Below are 17,924 nucleotides of genomic sequence, written 5' to 3'. Positions count from 1 at the left end.
TATCTCTTGTCCTCTTGCAAGTTTTCTAGAGATGAGAGAGGTCCACGCATGTCTGCTTATCTGGTTAGGGTTAGATTAGCAAGCTATTTAAGGTTGTGTTTGTTCTGAGTTTCTCCTTACTACTTGTCTATGTAAATACTAAGGAGCAGGACTAGATGCCAAAAAAGAGATGTCTTGGCTCAGTTTTTGGTTCTGTAACTCCACCTGCTGATTGATGGACACAACTATCCCATAGGTTCTGGAATAGTGGAAAGGACTAATAGAAAATTATCAGGTAAGACCTTCTCACCTTTCCTTGAACTTGTACCATCCTATCTCCTCTCCTCAATTTTGCTTTCTAAAGGTAATCTGGAGGTAGGAGGGTTAGGTAGAAGGAGGCGTAGAGTGGTTAGAGCAATGAACAAGGAATCGGAAGAAAACTTACAACGCAGGTTCATGATTCTTGCCTGCCGTTGATCCTGAGCAAGTCACTTTAGGTTTTTGAGATCAACTGAACTTAATTGAAATCAAGGTTGTTTGTTTTAATATGTCATTCTCTGTCGTCAAATGCATAAAAAAAAAAAGTTAAAGCATTATGTTTCAGAAAGTATCTGGGTATGTTTTAATTTCACATGTAAAGGGTTGTATACAGTAATACAGTTAGGTACTGGTTTTTCAGTTTCTGTTTCTTAAAACAATATCCTTTCCTTTTTTGGTGCTTTTCCATTAGCCGTCCAGTATCATGATGGAAGAGGATGATAAAGTAAAGACCTCCATTACAATGAAAAAAATAAAGGATGCCTTCAGTGTAAGTTAAATTCTAAAAGTTATGTTCTGAAACCATTAAAGGAAATGCTTAGAATTAAGGGAGACAGTGGCATAATAGTTAGAGCAATGATTTAGGAACCAGGAGACCAGGGTTCAAATTAGGGCTGTACCGGATGTTCGTATTCGATTCAACCCCAAATTGTGCCTCAAATACATTATTCTTATTCTGCTGATTAGCGATCTAAATTCAAATACAAATAATCCATGGCTCTATGGTGCTAAATCTTACTGAAATAAACACTTGATCTCTGATTTCACATTGCTTCTGTTATTATTATGTTAAAGCTTGGTGTCCATTATTTCTATTCAGCCGAATAATATTTTTCAGTATTTGTATTCAGTCAAATAGTAAAATATGCTATTTGATACAACCCTTGTTCAAATCCTGCTGCATCTTGTAACCAATGCCAAATTTACCTCTCATCTCAGGTGCCCATATAGATGGATTTATTTATTAGGATTTATTTACCACCTTTTTGTTGGAATTCACTCAAGGTGGTGTACAGTAAGAATAGATCAAGCATGAGCAATAGACAATTACAGCAGTAAAAATATTCAAATAACAATACAAAGTACTTACAATGTCAACACAATACGTAATTAATAGAGCATTATAATTGATAGTGAAGGGTAAAGCAAAGATGTAACATATAGATAGGTAAGACAATAGGAAGAGTTAGAAAGTAAGGTGACTGATTTAAAGAAAGTTGCACATGAGTATGGAAAGATGGTTAAATATTATCTCAGCTAAGGTAGGAGTAGATAAACATGTCCTGCTGCAGTATATGCTGCCCGAGTCACTCCTTGTGTGTGTGAGTGAGACTAGATTGTAAGGTCTTTCAGTCATGGACTTGTTACCTGTATGTAATTTGGTATATAGTGCTATATGAATTAGAATGCCTCTACTAAAAGTGGAATGGAAATGCCACATGTAAATGTGGATGCTAAGTAATTGCATTTTTAAACATCTTATTTTTTAAATATTTAGATAAGACTTTTATTCTGAAACATTAAATGAAGAGAGATCTTCCTTCTGTGTTGAGAATGGCCAGGATTCTGCATTTGTCATGCATTAGCAGCTGCATTTCAAAATATTATTTGCTCTTGGGACAGGAGAGGACATCATACCACCAGTGAGAGAACAGACCTCCTTCCAGCTTCTAGAAAAGGCACTGAGATTGAGTTTTCTGGTAGTCTACTGGTCATTCTCTTTTTTTTTTTTTTTTTTTTTAAACAGCACCCATTGGTTATCAAGTATTTTGTGACCCAGATTACTATGTTAGGACCAACTGTAGCTGCGCAGCTTGTTTGAGTCTGGTGTGAGAAAAGTATCAGGGCATTACTGAAATCTAAGTAGATCACATCTAGGACTAAATTCAGTAAATGGTACCCAAACTTGGGGGCTGAAAAAAAAATGCATGCCAAGTACTATTCTATAAATGGCACTCTTAAGTGGTGAGCTGTTTATAGAAAAGCACATAGCACCGGGATCCACATCCAACGTTTAGGCATGAGTATTTACACCAGCTGAACCCTGGTGCGGATCCCCCGAATTCTGTAATACTGCTCACATCTTTAGTGAATGGCTCTGACCTGCCCCTGCTCCTCCCATGGCTTTTCAGTTGCACACTGAAGGATTTGCACACTCAGCTTTATAGAAAAGCATTTAGCAAGATGTGCTCGTAAATCCAAATTGTTGCCAATAATTGATAGCGCCCAGTTATTGGCATTAGTAGGCTTGTTATTCAGTTCGTATTTTCAAAATTTTATGGAAACTGAAAAGGATTAGAGATTTTCTCCAAACAGTCATGTCAATTAGTACATTCGTTGATCTTTATCCCAGCTATACTACTGCAACATAGTAAGTAAACATACTAAAATTGTTGCAGACTGTTCAAAACACGGCAGCTCGTTTGATATACAGAAATTCAAAATATGAAAGATTAGCCCCATTGCTTGTAAAGCTACACTGGTGGCTCCCAATTAGAGCAAGATTAATTTTCAAAACTAGCATTTTAAATTTCAAAATACTGTTCAGAATGTCTCTTGAATTTTTTTTAGACTTCATTGAATTATCAGTCAGAAATGCGAGACCAGAAACCAGAGGTTATCTACTTCTTAATCTACCCAGTTGTAGAAACGTAATTTATAAATCTGCCTATACTGCTGGATTCAATTATTTGGGTTCTAAGTGGTAGAATTAATTTCCCATGGAAACAAGAAGTATTGCAAAATACCTTCATTTCAGAAAATAACTAAAAACATCCTTTTTAAGAAATGTTATACTTAATGAATCATAGTAACATAGTAGATGATGGCAGAAAAAGACCTGCACGGTCCATCCAGTCTGCCCAACAAGATAAACTCATATGTGTATACCTTACCTTGATTTGTACCTGTCTTTTTCAGGGCACAGACCGTATAAGTATAAGAATGAATAAATAAATAAACAAAATTGTGTTGCAATTTTAAATGCCCTTTATAGAATTCCCCTGCACGTGCTTTCCTCTGGTTGCTCAGTCAAAGAAATTGGTGAAATGTATTTAATGCATTCTTTCTCTGAGTTTGCTACTTTTAGGAGCTTGACATGTGCCATATTGGGGAAGGTTAGATGAAAAACCTTTTACTCAATTCTGACTGAATTCAATACAGTTTGCGTGCATCATTTCAGAACAGGTGGTAGAACTGAATCCTTGTGTTTCTGCAAAGTGGCTTCAAAATGATCAGACCAGTGTATTCGCGTCATTAATCCTATGGTTTGTTTCCGTGCAGGTTGTTGGAAGTGTTCTCTATTTTACCAATTTCTGTCTTGATAAACTTGGGCAGCCTTTACTAAATGAAAACCCTAATCTGACAGATGGATGGGAGATACCTAAGTATCCTATTGAAAAATCAGGTTCCTCTTCCTAATATTTAATATAGTTAAGCAAATAGACTACTACTACTACTTATCATTTCTATAGCGCTACTAGACATACACGGTGCTGTTCACTGAACATGTAAGAAACAGTACCTGCTCAACAGAGCTTACAATCTAATCAAGACAGACACAGAACAAATAAGGGAATTACTTAAGGTGAGAATTATAAAACAAACATGGGTACTGAACAGGTGAATAGGAGTTAAGAGTTAAAACCAGCCTCAAAAAGGTGGGCTTTTAGAATAGATTTGAATATGACCAGAGATGAGCTTGACATACTGACTCAGGAAGTCTATTCCAGGTATGGTGTAGCAAGATAAAAGGAAATGAGCTCACAGTGGAGGAGAAGTGTACAGATAAGATAAGACTAAAGGGACTGTTAGCAGGACACAGAGTTAGCAGGACTTCATATGCTGCAAATAGTTTTATTAGCAAACTCTCTATTCCTGTATCATTGCGGTAAAAAGAAATATGACTGATCATGTGGTGGGGGGGGGTGAATAAATGCTTTCCTCCTTCCATTTTTATTTGTTCAACACACAGGATAGAGAACACAAGCATAAGAGCAATCTTACAGCAGGAGTATATACCCAAACTTCCCACACACACACACTTTCAGTCCCCAGCACAGCATGAGCATATGACGATATCATGTTGGAGCAATGTAAGCCACATTGAGCCTGCAAATGTGTGGGAAAATGTGGGATACAAATGCAATAAATAAATAAATAAGCTATGTTGGTCATGTAAAGCGGATCCAACAAGTCAAGTCAGTACAAGACAGCTTAAGCATCCAAAGTACTCTGTCTCCAAGCAATGTAGATGTCCCAGATCTTATACTATTTTGCCATATTTCTAGGCCATCAGTTGGGATATCAAGTAATAATAGTCCACCTTTTTAGAAACAGCCTCCATTGATGGCAAAGCATATTGGTTCCAGTATTTGGCCAAAGTAATCTTAGCTGCTGTATAGATACGAGTCACCAATTTATGTATTTTTTTGGAAATGTCCATAGTCTTGTGGTGCAATAAACAATAATCAGCCCTGTGAGGCTATGGTACTGGTAAGATGGTACTCGTGGTGTTACGTCTCCCAAAAAGACTGTACTGCGGGATAGGACTACCAAACATGAAAAAAGGTGCCCTGGCCCCCATAGTTATGCCAGCACAGCTGTTCAGGTGTATAATGTTATTGGTAAAATATACCTGTTCTCAATTGAATAGGTGCTTTTAATCAGTGCTGGGAGTAGAGAGTAATGAGTGAATAAACGAATTATAATTTAATATCAACTATTAAGGTAGTGGAACCAGAAACACTACGAGCATAGGAAGACAACCAAGGGAGTACTTCCTTGGTTGTAATTTAATATCAGCCACTTTTATCTTGGACATTTACAAATAAAGAACAACAAAAGTCATTTTAAAGATAATTTTCATAAAACACTTGAATGTTAAATCTTTTTTTTTTTCACCTAGCAGTTTTTTTGGGGGTTTTTTTTGCTTCCATCTCATTCCAAAACATCATATTGTGGGTTTATAGCATCATGATCCTTCATTTACCATTATGTGGAGATTTTCTATACATTTACATTCTATACATTCTATACATTTGTTGTCCTGTCTGAGCCCAGCCATTGTAGTGACAGTCCTCGGCCATCTGTCTCCAGATCCTAGCTAATATTAATCCTGAATCTTTCCACTAAATGTCACTGTTGAGACATTCACAATACCTCCAGCCTGAAGCACAGAATCTAGGCTTAGGACTCAAACCCAGACCGTCTTTTAAATATTCATCTTGAGAAGTTTTTCTTAAAGTAAACTAAGTTTGAGAAGTTGTAAAATCACACCTCATTGTTGCTGGTTTGTGTAGAAAAGTAATAAATATCCAAGTTTGCGAAAATGTTTTTAAAGAAATTTTCTTCCTAAAAATTCCTTAATGGCTCTTACAAAGATATCAGCAAGTTTTTACGCAGATTGTGGCTCTAGAGGGTCAAGATATACTGCAAGTAAAGACCAAAAGGTTTGTAACTATTTTATTTTCTACAAAAAAAATAATCCCATTGGACTGCTTTGCAGAATTTGTCTTTGCAATGGAAAAAAGTCAGTGCATTATAAACAATTAAAGTGCAAATGTCTGTGTCTTGAACAGGCCAAAAGCTAACTGCTTTAATTGTGGCTCTGAAGAACATCAGTTAAGAGACTGTCCACAGGTATGTTTTCTGTGTTCCTCTGTCGTAAGCTGTAGGTGAGTGTTTTGTTCTCCATAAGCTTTTAAAAGTGATTCTGAGCATGAAGGCAGTTAGCATTGTTGAACAGCCCACACTTCTTTTGCTCCAGCTTTATGAGATTAAAGCTGTGAGTTTGCCACAGATTTCATTTTGTCCTTTAGAGTGATTTTCAAAAGTATTTTGTGGGGAAATATAGGCTTTTCTAGAACTGTGCTCCTAAAATGCATTCAAGAGTATGTGTATACATGCACAGCTTTACCTGGTCAGAGTGGAAGGAAACACACACACACACATGTTAAAATTCAGCTATATGCATGTGAATTAATCCAGAAAATCTGTACATGCTAAAGAGCAGGTGTAAATCTATAAACATTAAGAGTATGTATGTTGTGAAGCTGGTCACCCTTCCAGACTCCGGCCAGGGCTGACCCGGCTTAGCTTCCTCCGCACACACGGTCACTGCTGGGCGCTAGCCTTCTTGGTACCTCCCAGGATTCTCTCTCAAACACTGGGGAATTTTCTGTCTCCTCTTCTCCCTTCACAAAACGCTTATTAACACCAGGCTTCTTGCAATTAAGGGTTTTATTAATGTCTTTAACATAAACATTTCTTCAAGTCAAACATAACAAAAACACTCTGCTCAGAGCCTGCTTCTTAAACCCTTCTCAAACTTTAGACGGGTCCTCAAACTCAAACAGAGAAACAAAAGAATTTACTTTCCTTCTCAGAGCTGTCACCTTTTCCAGAGAGAGCTTCCCCAGTGTTTCCATCTCCCCCCTACAGCTTTCCACCACTCTCTTAATAAAGCTGCCTGCAACCCTCTCACACCTGGTTCAGTTTCCCAATCAACTGCTGGCTTTGCACTTTCCTGGCTAGAGTCCTCCCCCTGACTGATTCTCTTGCTGCTGCAGTGCAATCTGGACCTTGTAGTTCCCTGCCTCATCACAATGTACTTTATACACATATGTGCAGTTCTCCTCAGATGACTCCAGAACACAGGTTCTTTGCCTTCACTTTCAGGATACAGCTGTCCTCTTGTACTTTAGGCTTTCCTGTAACTGAGGTGCCTGGCACACTGATTTAATGAGTAGGCCCCTTGCTGAAGAATAATTATTTCACTTTAATCCCCTTATATGTGCTATCTAATGTCAGAATTTGAGACTGCTATGCAAAGTAAGTATAGCTGACTAGCTTGGGGACTATATGACACTTGTATATGAAGTAAAAAAAAAAAAATAAAAAGGTAAAAATGCTTTATTCTGACTCTTTGTCTTTAAGCCACGAGATCTTGTTCGCATTAGTGGCAAAAGAAAGGAGTTCATGGAACTATGTGGCGAAGCGGGTAATCAGAATTATCAGCAACGTTATCATGCAGAGGAAGTAGAAGAGAGGTTTGGGCGATTCAAGCCAGGCATCATTAGGTAAACTTGACAAAAACTTTTAAAGAATTGCTTTTGATTATTTTTGTCATTTTGAGACTAGGCAGAATTAACCTTTTCTCCTTTTAATATGAATTGAAGCCATTGCATAGTCTGCATAGGTATTTATAGCATGGGAGTTTTAGGTATCAAAAACAGAAATCAAGTTAGGAGCACAGCCACTGATTATTCCAGCAGATGATAGGTTGCAGAACAGAACGTGAGGGAGGGAAACGCGTGCGTGTGTGTGTATCCCGTGTTATTCCTTTGGGTGCAACAGCAGTTAGCAATGCACTAATGGGAGGTATGTATGCTAACATTTTTAGTAAACAGCCCTTTTTATGTTTAAAAAAATAGGATAATGGGGGCTTCAATTTTCAAATGAACAAATTAAATGGAAACCATACATTAATCAAAACATTGAATGTTGTACCTCAAGCCCTTGTTCATTGTTGTGGATAAGGAATTTTCCTTTAACTGTAGATTTCATTAAAATGTTTCTCTCTCACTTCAGAGCAGGGGTCAGTATTCCTCTATCATAAAGCGTTAAATACGCATTCCCCCGAAAGAGCTTCTAGAGAGATGGTTTGTGGACTTGAGTTTGGGAGTTCATGCTCTTAACCTTAGATTCCTGATCAAGCAGATACCTGAGGCTGTGCATAGCACAGAATTACAAAAATGCCAATTTAGAATAATTCATAAGGCTTACTATTCTCAATAGCAACCATATCGAACAAGTTTTCAACCAGCCTCTCTTTGTTCTAGCTGTTAAAGTGCGACTAAACTATATTTTGATACATTATGGGAATGCCCGGAAATACAAGCCTATTGGGCAAAAGTTTTTCATTACCTAGGAAAATTGCTGGGTCAGAGACTTATGTCAAACCCAGTGGGTATTATATTTGGGAAGTTGGCTGTCCTTGGGTTAGAAGGGGTTGGATTAAAATGGTTTATAAATAAGGCAGTTATAGTTGGAAAGAAATGTATCTTACACCACTGGGAAGGAGATATTCCTCCTTTATTTTGGTATTGGAAGAACAAATTATGTTCATTGTTGTGATGGAATTCCAGCATGACAAGTTAACATTCAAGAGAAGAAAAGGTTTCCTACAAACCTTGGGATATATCCAAGTGCTACCAATGAGAACCCGTAGTTTAATATTGAATCTAGAGCCCAGTGCCCTTGTTCCCATCTGGGTTTGTAAGCATTGATGTATTGTGGGGGTTTAGGAGGGGATTGGGTAGAGGGGGTCTATTACAGAACTAGAGTGGTCATTTTTTAACTTACTCCACTTAGCTGGGGGTATCATCTCATCTGTTATTACTGCCATAGATCTATAACCACGTATGAAGGGGAAGGGGGTAGGAGATGGAATTTTGGGGGGATAAAAATGTTACTGGCTTTTATTGCTTTTATGGTTCTGTATGTTTGTTAATTTGCTAATAAAAAGATTGCAAAGTTTTTCTGTCAATTACTCAAACATTCTTAGATTTAAATGTCCAAAATAACTAGAGGTTTTAAGATTCTAGCTTTATTACATGCATCTTTTCATTCTTAATTTCTTTTATGTCTAGTGAGGAACTGCAAGATGCACTCGGTCTGTCTGAAAATAATCTTCCACCCTTCATATATCGCATGCGACAGCTGGGCTACCCACCAGGGTGGCTGAAAGAAGCTGAATTGGAGAACTCGGGGCTTGCTCTGTATGATGGTGATGAAAAAGGTGAAGCTATTTCCTGCTGAGTGAATGCTGGGTGGAAGGAATTAACTCTACACATTCATCTTTTTAACATGGTTGGGCATTCTTTTCATCCCTGATAGTACTTGTACAGTACTCATTTTGTCAAAGCTTGTAACCTCTGGTATTCACAAAAAGAAGTTCTGTTCATATATCTAAATCAAATATCCAAGAAACAACCCAAAAAAGCTGAAGCCACCATCACAAAAATCTTGCTCCTGGGCCATGCTTTAAACCAGTGTTGCTCAATCCTTTCCTGGGTGCACACCTAGCCAATCCGGTTTTCAGGATTGTCTTAATATGCATGAGAGAAATCTGCATATATAGTGATACCTGTTGCATGCAGATGTGTCCCTGTGCATGTTCATTTTGGTAATTCTGAAAACATGACTGGCTAGGTGAGCCTCCAGGAGAAGTTTGAGAAGCACTGCTTTAAACCACAACTGTTGAACAATTCTACAAAATATAGCATGATTTAATCCCCTTTTTTGGACTTGGGCATTCTTCTCCTTCATTTTGAACTCCTAGCTCCTAGGAGCCAGCCTTTGTTGGGCTACAGTGTAATGTGCCTTCTATAATAACTTGCTGAGGCTTTTCTCTTCTGTTTTTATGTCCATTTCCTAACTAGCCTAGCTCCCCCCTTCCCCATCATGGCAGCAACAATCTTTGACCATACATCAGGACTCTCTCAGGAACTTTGTGGTCAGGTGGTGCATGATGACTGGAACTCCCCAAAACTCTTTATCCCTTCCCAGACTGTGAAGACTGTAATGCAATTGATTTTGTGTCATTGCTGCTCACTGTCGGTTCTAATAGATGTGGTGCTTTTCAACAGATACCAGTGATGGTGAACTTGAAGCTGAAGAGTCTGGTGGAAAAGCCAGATGTGTGACATATGACATATCCAAATTAGTAAACTATCCTGGCTTCAATATCTCTGCTCCAAGAGGAATTGCAGATGTAAGCATTGTACTCCATTGAGCATGCAGTTATAGTTAGATGGGAACTTTTTCACTGTGTGTATTTAGGTATGCCTTATAACTACTGTTTTTTGCAGTGGTGTGAGATTTTGAATTTTTGAGCAGTAAGTGAGTTGGCCGCCAATGACCGTGAAGGCTGCTAAGCTTGTTTGTCAGGTTGTATATTTGCACATACAGAAAATCTAAAATTTGACACTTAAGACATGTTTCCCTGCACTAGTGTAAGAGCCCCTGTTCATGCCCGTATGTCTGCTTATCCATATGAATCTCCCAATTTTGGGTGACACTTAGTATTGTGGATATGTAATATCAGTTGTCAACCCATTACTTTAATGTTACTTTTTTGGCTCAGCTTACTGGATTAAAATCCGATCCAAATGCATCCAGCGAATTTATTTTAGGTGTACGTTAGCTCATTTATTTCATATATAAGCATAGAAACTTTTTTCAGCACTTCTGATGTGACGATAGTCAAGTGGGTATAGAACTGGTGAATGTAATGCTACTGACACACGCTGATGTTCTTGTTGGATATCGTCTTTTATCTCACTGTGAAATTTGTTTTTCAGAATTACAAGCCACTAATCCAGTTTGAGAATTTCTGATGATAAATCCTTATTTGAGTTTTGCTTTCTTTTCTGTTAGAAGTATATCTTTATGTTCTGTAGAAGGCTGTATGCTGATAATTTTTTGTGTTTACCAGTTGACACAGAATTTTACCTCAAGTTTCAGTAACTGATTTTTGGAGTTTGAGAAATGCAGGCTTTTACTCTCTGCTTGTCTACAGTCATCATTGACTCAAATTAATGATTTCCCAGTTTCATATTTCAAATCTGTAGGTATACTATATAGTTTATTCAGTTTGATATACTGCTTAGCCATTAGGATCTCAGCGATGTACAATAAAAAAAAATAACACTAGCACTGAGAAAGAGACAGAACTCTAATATAAATAGGAAAAAAAACCCAACCATTCGAGCAAATAGACACGTGCAAAAAAATTAAAAAAAAAAAAATCATATGTGGAGGAGTCGTCTTATCAACACAGAGTTTGGCCTTCAAATGCGATTCAGAAAAAATGAGCTCTCAAACAGACTTTGAACCTTTTCAGACTTCCTTCAGCATGAAGGTTGAGTGAGAGTTGATTCCAGAGACACAGGGCCAGGTAGAAAAAGGCAAGAGTCCTGCGCAGCATCCACTGAACCCTTGAGGGATGTGGGAGAACCATCCAGAAATCAGCCAGAGATCAGAGTGGTCTATTAGGGTCATAAGGGAAGCTAGCAACCTGTTTGTAGCAGGCCCTGTGTTTGAGAAGTAAAACTGTTGTACTATTTTTATCATAAACTAGTAAAAAAGGCCCGTTTCTGTAGGCAAGGAAACGGGCCTTAGGCAGGCAATTCCCCCCCCCCCCCCCCCATACTACAGCCCCCTCGAACCCCCCCTTCCGCGAACCTGTCGTCCCCCTCCCCCCCCCCCCCCCGGAACGCCGAAAACTACCGCTGCCGCCGTTGTTGTGCTACCTTCCCTTCCCGTAGGTTCTTCAATCATCTTAGAAAGTTTAACTCCGTGCATCTGACGTCAGACGCACGGAGTTAAACTTTCTAAGAAGATGATTGAAGAACCTACGGGAAGGGAAGGTAGCACAACAGCGGCGGTGGCGGCAGTTTTCAGCGTTCCGGGGGGGGGGGGATCGACAAGTTCGCAGGAGGGGGTGGGTTTCGAGGGGGCCATAGCGCGGGGGGGGGGGGTGACAGCTGATTCCGAGGCAGTAGGAGGAGTAGGGAAACACGCTGCGTGTGTTTCCCTACTCCTCCCCTTGCCTTGGAATCAGCTGTGTTGACGTCAGTGACGTCCGTGCGTGTCTGCCTCGCAGACCACTTGCAGCCAGGGAGCCACGGTCCCAAGCATAGAACGTTGGAGGTGAGAATTATTATATAGGACTGTGCTTTGAGATGCTTTTTCCCCAAAATATAAGCTGTATGCCTTTTTGTCATGTGCCTTAGTTAATACAAATCCCTACCATAACACCACTTTATTTTGGAGGTTTTATGGCAGCAGAACATAAATTATTTTTAGGTTCAGCATTACCTTTTACTCGTATCCTTATATAGAAGCGCATGTGCTTGCGTTTATTTTTTAAAACATTTTGCAATATTTTTATGCAAAATTGGTCTTATCAGTTCTATCATTTTTCTTTTTCAGGACTGGAGACTGTTTGGTTCCATTCCAATGCAGTCATGTCATCAAAAGGATGTGTTTGCGCACTACCTTACTTCTAATTTTCCTTCAGTGAGTATATTTTTAGGTAAACAAGGGATTATTTTTGCATCTAATCACAAGAGGGCTTTGCTAGGACTATAGTAGCTGATCTGTAGGCTTTGATGTTCTGTTGATTGTTCTGTCACTTCTGTGTTGAAAATCAAACCCGCTTTCAAAGATAGTATGGCCAGAAATATAGTAGCCTCAGGGTTCCTTTTTGAGGTTTTCTTGATGTCTCTCTTGATAAATTGATTAAAAAGAGAGAGAACAGTACTATGTAAAGTTAAAACTGGAAGAATTATTATTGTATCTGAACATTTAAGGTAATCCAGTTGCTGTTCAGTGTTCACTCTATTGCTAATCCAAAGGATTTCCCGTGGAGTATCTAGGCTACAAAGGGAATTAAAAATTTAAAAAAAAAAAAAAGTAAAAATAATAAACTTGTGACCTGCAAGTGAAGACTATTTCAGGTCCAGAACTGCTCATGGTTCACGGTAATAAGCAGGTAATGAATAGATGGCCAAAAACTGGAGGATACTAGGCAGCCAAAACAGAAACTTGTATTTGTTTAACTGCTCATCATGCCCCAAAGCCCTCCTCAGAAGAAAGCTAAAGCAATCTGGGGAAATAAAATCCTTGTTTTATGGAATTCTGAAGATTGCAGTTGAGCGCTTCATCTCCCAAAATGTTAATGTGACATGAGAATGCCCAGAGATGATTTTGCTGTGGCAAAGCGCAGGTCGTAATGATGATGATATCAGCTGCTCCTTGTTTACCTGCCAAAGTAGGCACTGTCTGCTGAAAAAAACAGCACATGGAAATGTCTGAAAAATGCCCAAATTCTGCAATGTTACGTTAGGATCCAAATGTTACAGGTCATTTGGTAGACATTTCATACAACCTCTCAATAAGACAAGTTGGAGATCTTAGTACTGTATTTTTGTGTTCAAGGGCACCAATGATTGTGTTTAACATATGAGGAGTGTAAAGTGCTAGCTAACCTGTTGCTTTGTTTTTTTCTTTTCTTTAGCCAAAAGTGAGCAATAAAAGAAATTCTTCATCTCAGTCCAGCCCCTTTAATGTAAAGAAGCAAAAAATGACTGGAAACAGTACAATCGATCCCCCGATTGATATGGATATTGATTCTGGTATAACGTTCACAACCTCATTTCCTGTTTTAATAATGAGTTCTTCTTGACATGGTCAGAGGCTTTTACTTATTAATGTTCTGAATTAATTGATAATGTAATTCTGGAAAGGGAAGCAGATTGGATTTAGCTCACGCCCAATTAGATTCAGATACTGCTATCCCTTGAGGGCTTACAATCTAAAGGGTCTTTTTACTAAGCTGCATTAGGTGCTAACATGCACCTAACTCAGCAAAAAATGGAGTACCACAGGACACACTTGGGCGTCTTGCAGTAAATTGGAAATCTGCGTGCGCTGATTTTTTTTTTTTTGAGGGGGCATGTCAGGAGCATAGAGTGGGCATTCCTGCACTGTGATTGGTTAGCACACAGACACTGCAGGAGCTCTGACTGCCTACAAAATGGGTGGTGGTGAGTGTGCATGTGGTAATGGCTGTACCCTAATGGCATATTTGCGCAGGATCTGGAAACCACTTGACAAGGGCTTGGACGGTCTCTGGATTTTTATTCTGGTGACAAATCCTTCTCCATTGTTAACTCTCTGAGAATTGTGAAGTCATGCTGTCCTGTTGAATCGACTCCTGAGGCAGGCATTGTTTTATGCCAAAACACAGCCCGTGTTGTGTCATTAATAAAGCACACTTGTACCTTTTACTTTTTTTCTAGATTGCTTTGTTGTGTACTTTGACCCTCTCCGTTGTATGCTGTGTACCCTAATGGGAACTTTAGCCCATGGTCATTAATGCAAAAAATATTAAAATGCCATTTTTTGGCCATGGTAAAAATGGCCTTAGCATATGGGGAAGACCTGCATAAGAATGCTCGAAGGCCTATTTTTACCACAGCTTAGTAAAAGGACCCCTAAGTTTGTACCTGAGGCAAAGGAGGGTTAAGTGACTTGCCCAAGATCACAAGGAGCAGCAGTGGGATTGGAACCCTGGTTTCCCTGATTCTCAGGCTGCTACTCTTTCAGAAGTTAGTCACATCAGAGTTCTAAGTGCATTAAATATTTCATGATTATCATATATCCACCAGTAGAATAAACATCAGGAGTGCGCTATTTTAAATTGGAGGAAACCGGGCTGTTCTCAAAATTTCAAGAATATGCCAGTGTTAGTTTCTTTACTAGCATTCCTTTTTTTCTACTCTTTTTTTTTTTTATTTTTTTTTTTTTCCCTTTTCCTGGGTTGAGGTTTTCATTTCATTCCAAATTTTACATGGTGGTATCTGAGCTCAGAAAACACATTTTTACCATGTAAAAATTAAAACATGCTGTCATAAGGCTAGTGTATTTTATGCCATCTCAGATTGTGCCCATTAAAGGCACCATATTTTTCTTAAAAAAAAAAAAAAAATCTGCCAATTTGCCAAACTTCTGTGTTTCTACACATTTTTTTAAATGGAGAATATACTGGAAAACTTACAGGTTTTCTATCAATGTCCTTTAAAATCTCATTTATGACTAGGACAGTTAATTTTCTGGGTAATAGAACCAGAAGCTTTGCCTTCTCCTGACTTGAACCAATAGAGAAGACAAAGATATTTTTACGGACCAATAATCCTGTGAAAAATAGAGCACACAGAAAACTGGTGCCCCATCATTGCCAACTTTTGTGTTGGAGGCAGCATATCATGGTGATGAATCCTGTAGCACCAGAACTTGAAATTTCACAGTGCTGCTGTGGCACTATCTGTTTGCATCAGGTAGTGCAGCTGCAAGTTTTTACTACCAGGAGTTACAGGGGTTTAGTCTGAAAACTCACAGTGAAAAACTGAAAGAATAATAAGGCTTCTGCATTATTAATCAAGCCATTTTATTCTTTTCAATTCTAGATTTGGAAAGTTCTTACAGTTCTCAAGGCTATGAAAGTTTTCAGTTTCAGCCACCGCTGCCTCCTGGATCGCCAGTAATTGCAACCCCTCCCCCTTTACCTCAGGGAACACCTCCATCAACTCCTCCCAATTTCACCCCACCTCTTCCTCCCACACCCACTCCTCCACCACTTCCTAAGGGTACACCACCATTGACACCTTCCCACGATTCTTTTGCAGCATATGAAAAAGGCCGTTTAGTTTCACAAACCACGGCAATGGACTCTGTCATGGATAATGAAGATACTTTTACATTAGAGGAGCTGGAGGAGCAACAGCGACTGATTTGGGCTGCACTTGAGCAAGCAGAAAGTACAAACAGTGATTCAGACATGCCTGCTGACACACCTCTGACTGGGAACTCTGTGGCATCTTCACCAGGTAGGACAGAATTGGACAATATTCAGGCAGGAAGAATGTGTGCGATAAAGCAGGGTGTAACTGAACCTGGAGCACCTGACACTTGTGTGCATACACCTTCAAATGAACTTCCTAAGAGTAATCCTTCCAAGTCAGAGAACACTTTGATTTGTATAAACGATGAGGAAGCGCTGAGTAGTAATGTGAACCTGAAGGGTACAGAGGATAATGACACTATTGTATCACATAGTTTGGAAACAAATGGACAGAATGGTGACCCATCAGAAATAGCCACTGTTGCCGCATCTTCTCCCCAAAATTCTGATATCCCTGATATGAGTAAGTTTGCTGTTGGAATAACGCCCTTTGAATACGATAACATGGCAGAATCCACCGGAGTTTACCTGAGACTGAGAAGCTTGTTAAAGAACTCCCCACGAAACATGCAGAAAGGCAAAAAGAGTTTCTAGGATGAATTGCAGGGAGCACTGGAGAAGAATCTGTTTTTGTGCCCACCTCTGTGTTAAATGTTGGTAAGCAGGCATATTTCTTTGTCTTTCTCCAGTCTGAAAAGTTTCACTGAGCAAATTAGAATGAGCAGCACCAGTGTTGGGAGTGTTAACAGATGTGATTAGTCTGAGCAGAGCTTCCCATGAGACAGAAAAGAGACTCTTAATTTGTTTTGATCATATCCATCCTTCATTTGAGTGTATGGTAAATTTTATTCTCATTTATGCAAAGAAAAAAAATGCTAGGGAAAGGGAGATGACTCCATGTCCTTGTTTTTCTGTGTTTTAATTTTTGTACTATTTTCACTTTGTGAATTTCAGGTGAAGTGGTGTGTATTTTTTTTTCTTTTATAATTGAACATTGAGTTACTCTGTATGCATTTACCTAATGACGCTATACATAAGTTAAAAGTTTCAGTGTTTTTAAAGTTCAGACATTTTAAACATCTTTAGTTTATATTCCAGCAATCAGAAAGGAATAATCAGGGATTGTCAGTTAGCTTGACCATCTTACATATTTTTATAAATGATTCACATGGGTCAGTTTTTAATACCATGCCTACTTTTTTGTAATACCATTCCTTGTGTAAACTTACTGTACAGGTCTTTTTTTTGTGTACAGTAGTTTAATAAAGGAGTTTTTTATGTTTTAAATTTATTGGAACCTGAATTAAGAGTGAGTGGTGATTGTTAAATAGATTCTAAGCTTGAATGACTCTGCCAATTGAACTTAACCATGTTTGCAGTAGAAACATAGAATTGTTCCTTGTCTCTTGGCACTGATGACCGTATAATGCAGTACAACAGTGGTATCAGCTGGAAAAAAAACATTTCAGCTGGAGAAAAACTGATTTCTGACACACTATCGCTTCTTCTAATGAACTACAAGAGAAACCATGAAGAATAGAAATAATACTTTATCCTCAGAGCAGTTCATATGTAATTGCTGTGCCATTCTGTACACAATACAGTTAGTTGTCAGGCTGCTGCTTTAGATGAAAATGGCATGGCTTGGCTTGATCTGATGTATTTTGTAAATAGGCTCATAGGTTATTTGGTTTTTAGATGGAGATATTGAAGTATATTCTTCGCATTATCATTCAAATATTTATAATCTGAGAACTAAATGTCACAATGAAAAATTTGTTTATGAAGGGGAAAATCTCAAGTCTTCTTTGAAAGTAATGATAACTTTGGGATATTTCATTAAATAGGAATCCAGAGAAACACTGCACATTGTTTGTAAAGCCACCTGATGGTGTTATTAATTGAAATCAGCAAAGAAAAACACCTGCCCACATAAAAATCAAAATAAGATGAGAAAGACCTGGATAGTACGCACACTTTTATATAAATAGACGTGGTGTGCGCAGATCATTGGTCACGAAAAACCTCCATGTGTGTGTGTATATATATATATATATGTGTGTGTGTATGTGTGGTATTATGTTTATAGGTATATATATACAGATATTTTTATATATTTTTGTGTATTTTATTGATTGGAAAGCCAGAAGTTGCTCAGAAGGGCATTGTCCAGAAGGCAGTGTCTTCAAAGGATACTTGCAAAGTAAGGAAGTCAGAATATTCCAATAGAGAGGTTATGGCAAAGGTTGATCTAGTACAGATGGCTTCAAATAAAGAACACACAGGTCTGAATTTATTCCACACTTTCTGTATCATT

The 17,924-nt window shown here is 38.5% G+C and overlaps 1 protein-coding gene across 2 annotated transcripts in view; it reads left to right on the top strand.

Moving 5' to 3' along the window:
* ZCCHC8 (zinc finger CCHC-type containing 8) overlaps positions 1-16,898 on the top strand; it is a 43,993-nt gene extending 27,095 nt beyond the window's left edge. The window contains exons 5-14 of one of the 2 annotated variants that reach the window (XM_030217542.1): positions 710-787; positions 3,580-3,683; positions 5,679-5,747; positions 5,877-5,937; positions 7,234-7,376; positions 8,949-9,097; positions 9,948-10,072; positions 12,295-12,381; positions 13,382-13,499; positions 15,552-16,898. In XM_030217542.1, the coding sequence (XP_030073402.1) occupies positions 710-787; positions 3,580-3,683; positions 5,679-5,747; positions 5,877-5,937; positions 7,234-7,376; positions 8,949-9,097; positions 9,948-10,072; positions 12,295-12,381; positions 13,382-13,499; positions 15,552-16,201 (1,584 nt within the window). In that variant the 3' untranslated portion in view covers positions 16,202-16,898. Of the gene's footprint in view, positions 1-709; positions 788-3,579; positions 3,684-5,678; positions 5,748-5,876; positions 5,938-7,233; positions 7,377-8,948; positions 9,098-9,947; positions 10,073-12,294; positions 12,382-13,381; positions 13,500-15,332 lie in introns of both variants that reach the window. The other variant, XM_030217540.1, reaches the window with a different exon arrangement.
* The last annotated feature ends 1,026 nt before the right edge of the window (positions 16,899-17,924 follow it).

The sequence above is a fragment of the Microcaecilia unicolor genome, chromosome 11 (genome assembly GCF_901765095.1).
Source record: "Microcaecilia unicolor chromosome 11, aMicUni1.1, whole genome shotgun sequence".
NCBI classification, from domain to species: Eukaryota; Metazoa; Chordata; class Amphibia; order Gymnophiona; family Siphonopidae; genus Microcaecilia; species Microcaecilia unicolor.
The sequence above is the reverse complement of the archived record's forward strand: the minus strand, read 5'-3'. Positions and strand labels throughout refer to the sequence as shown.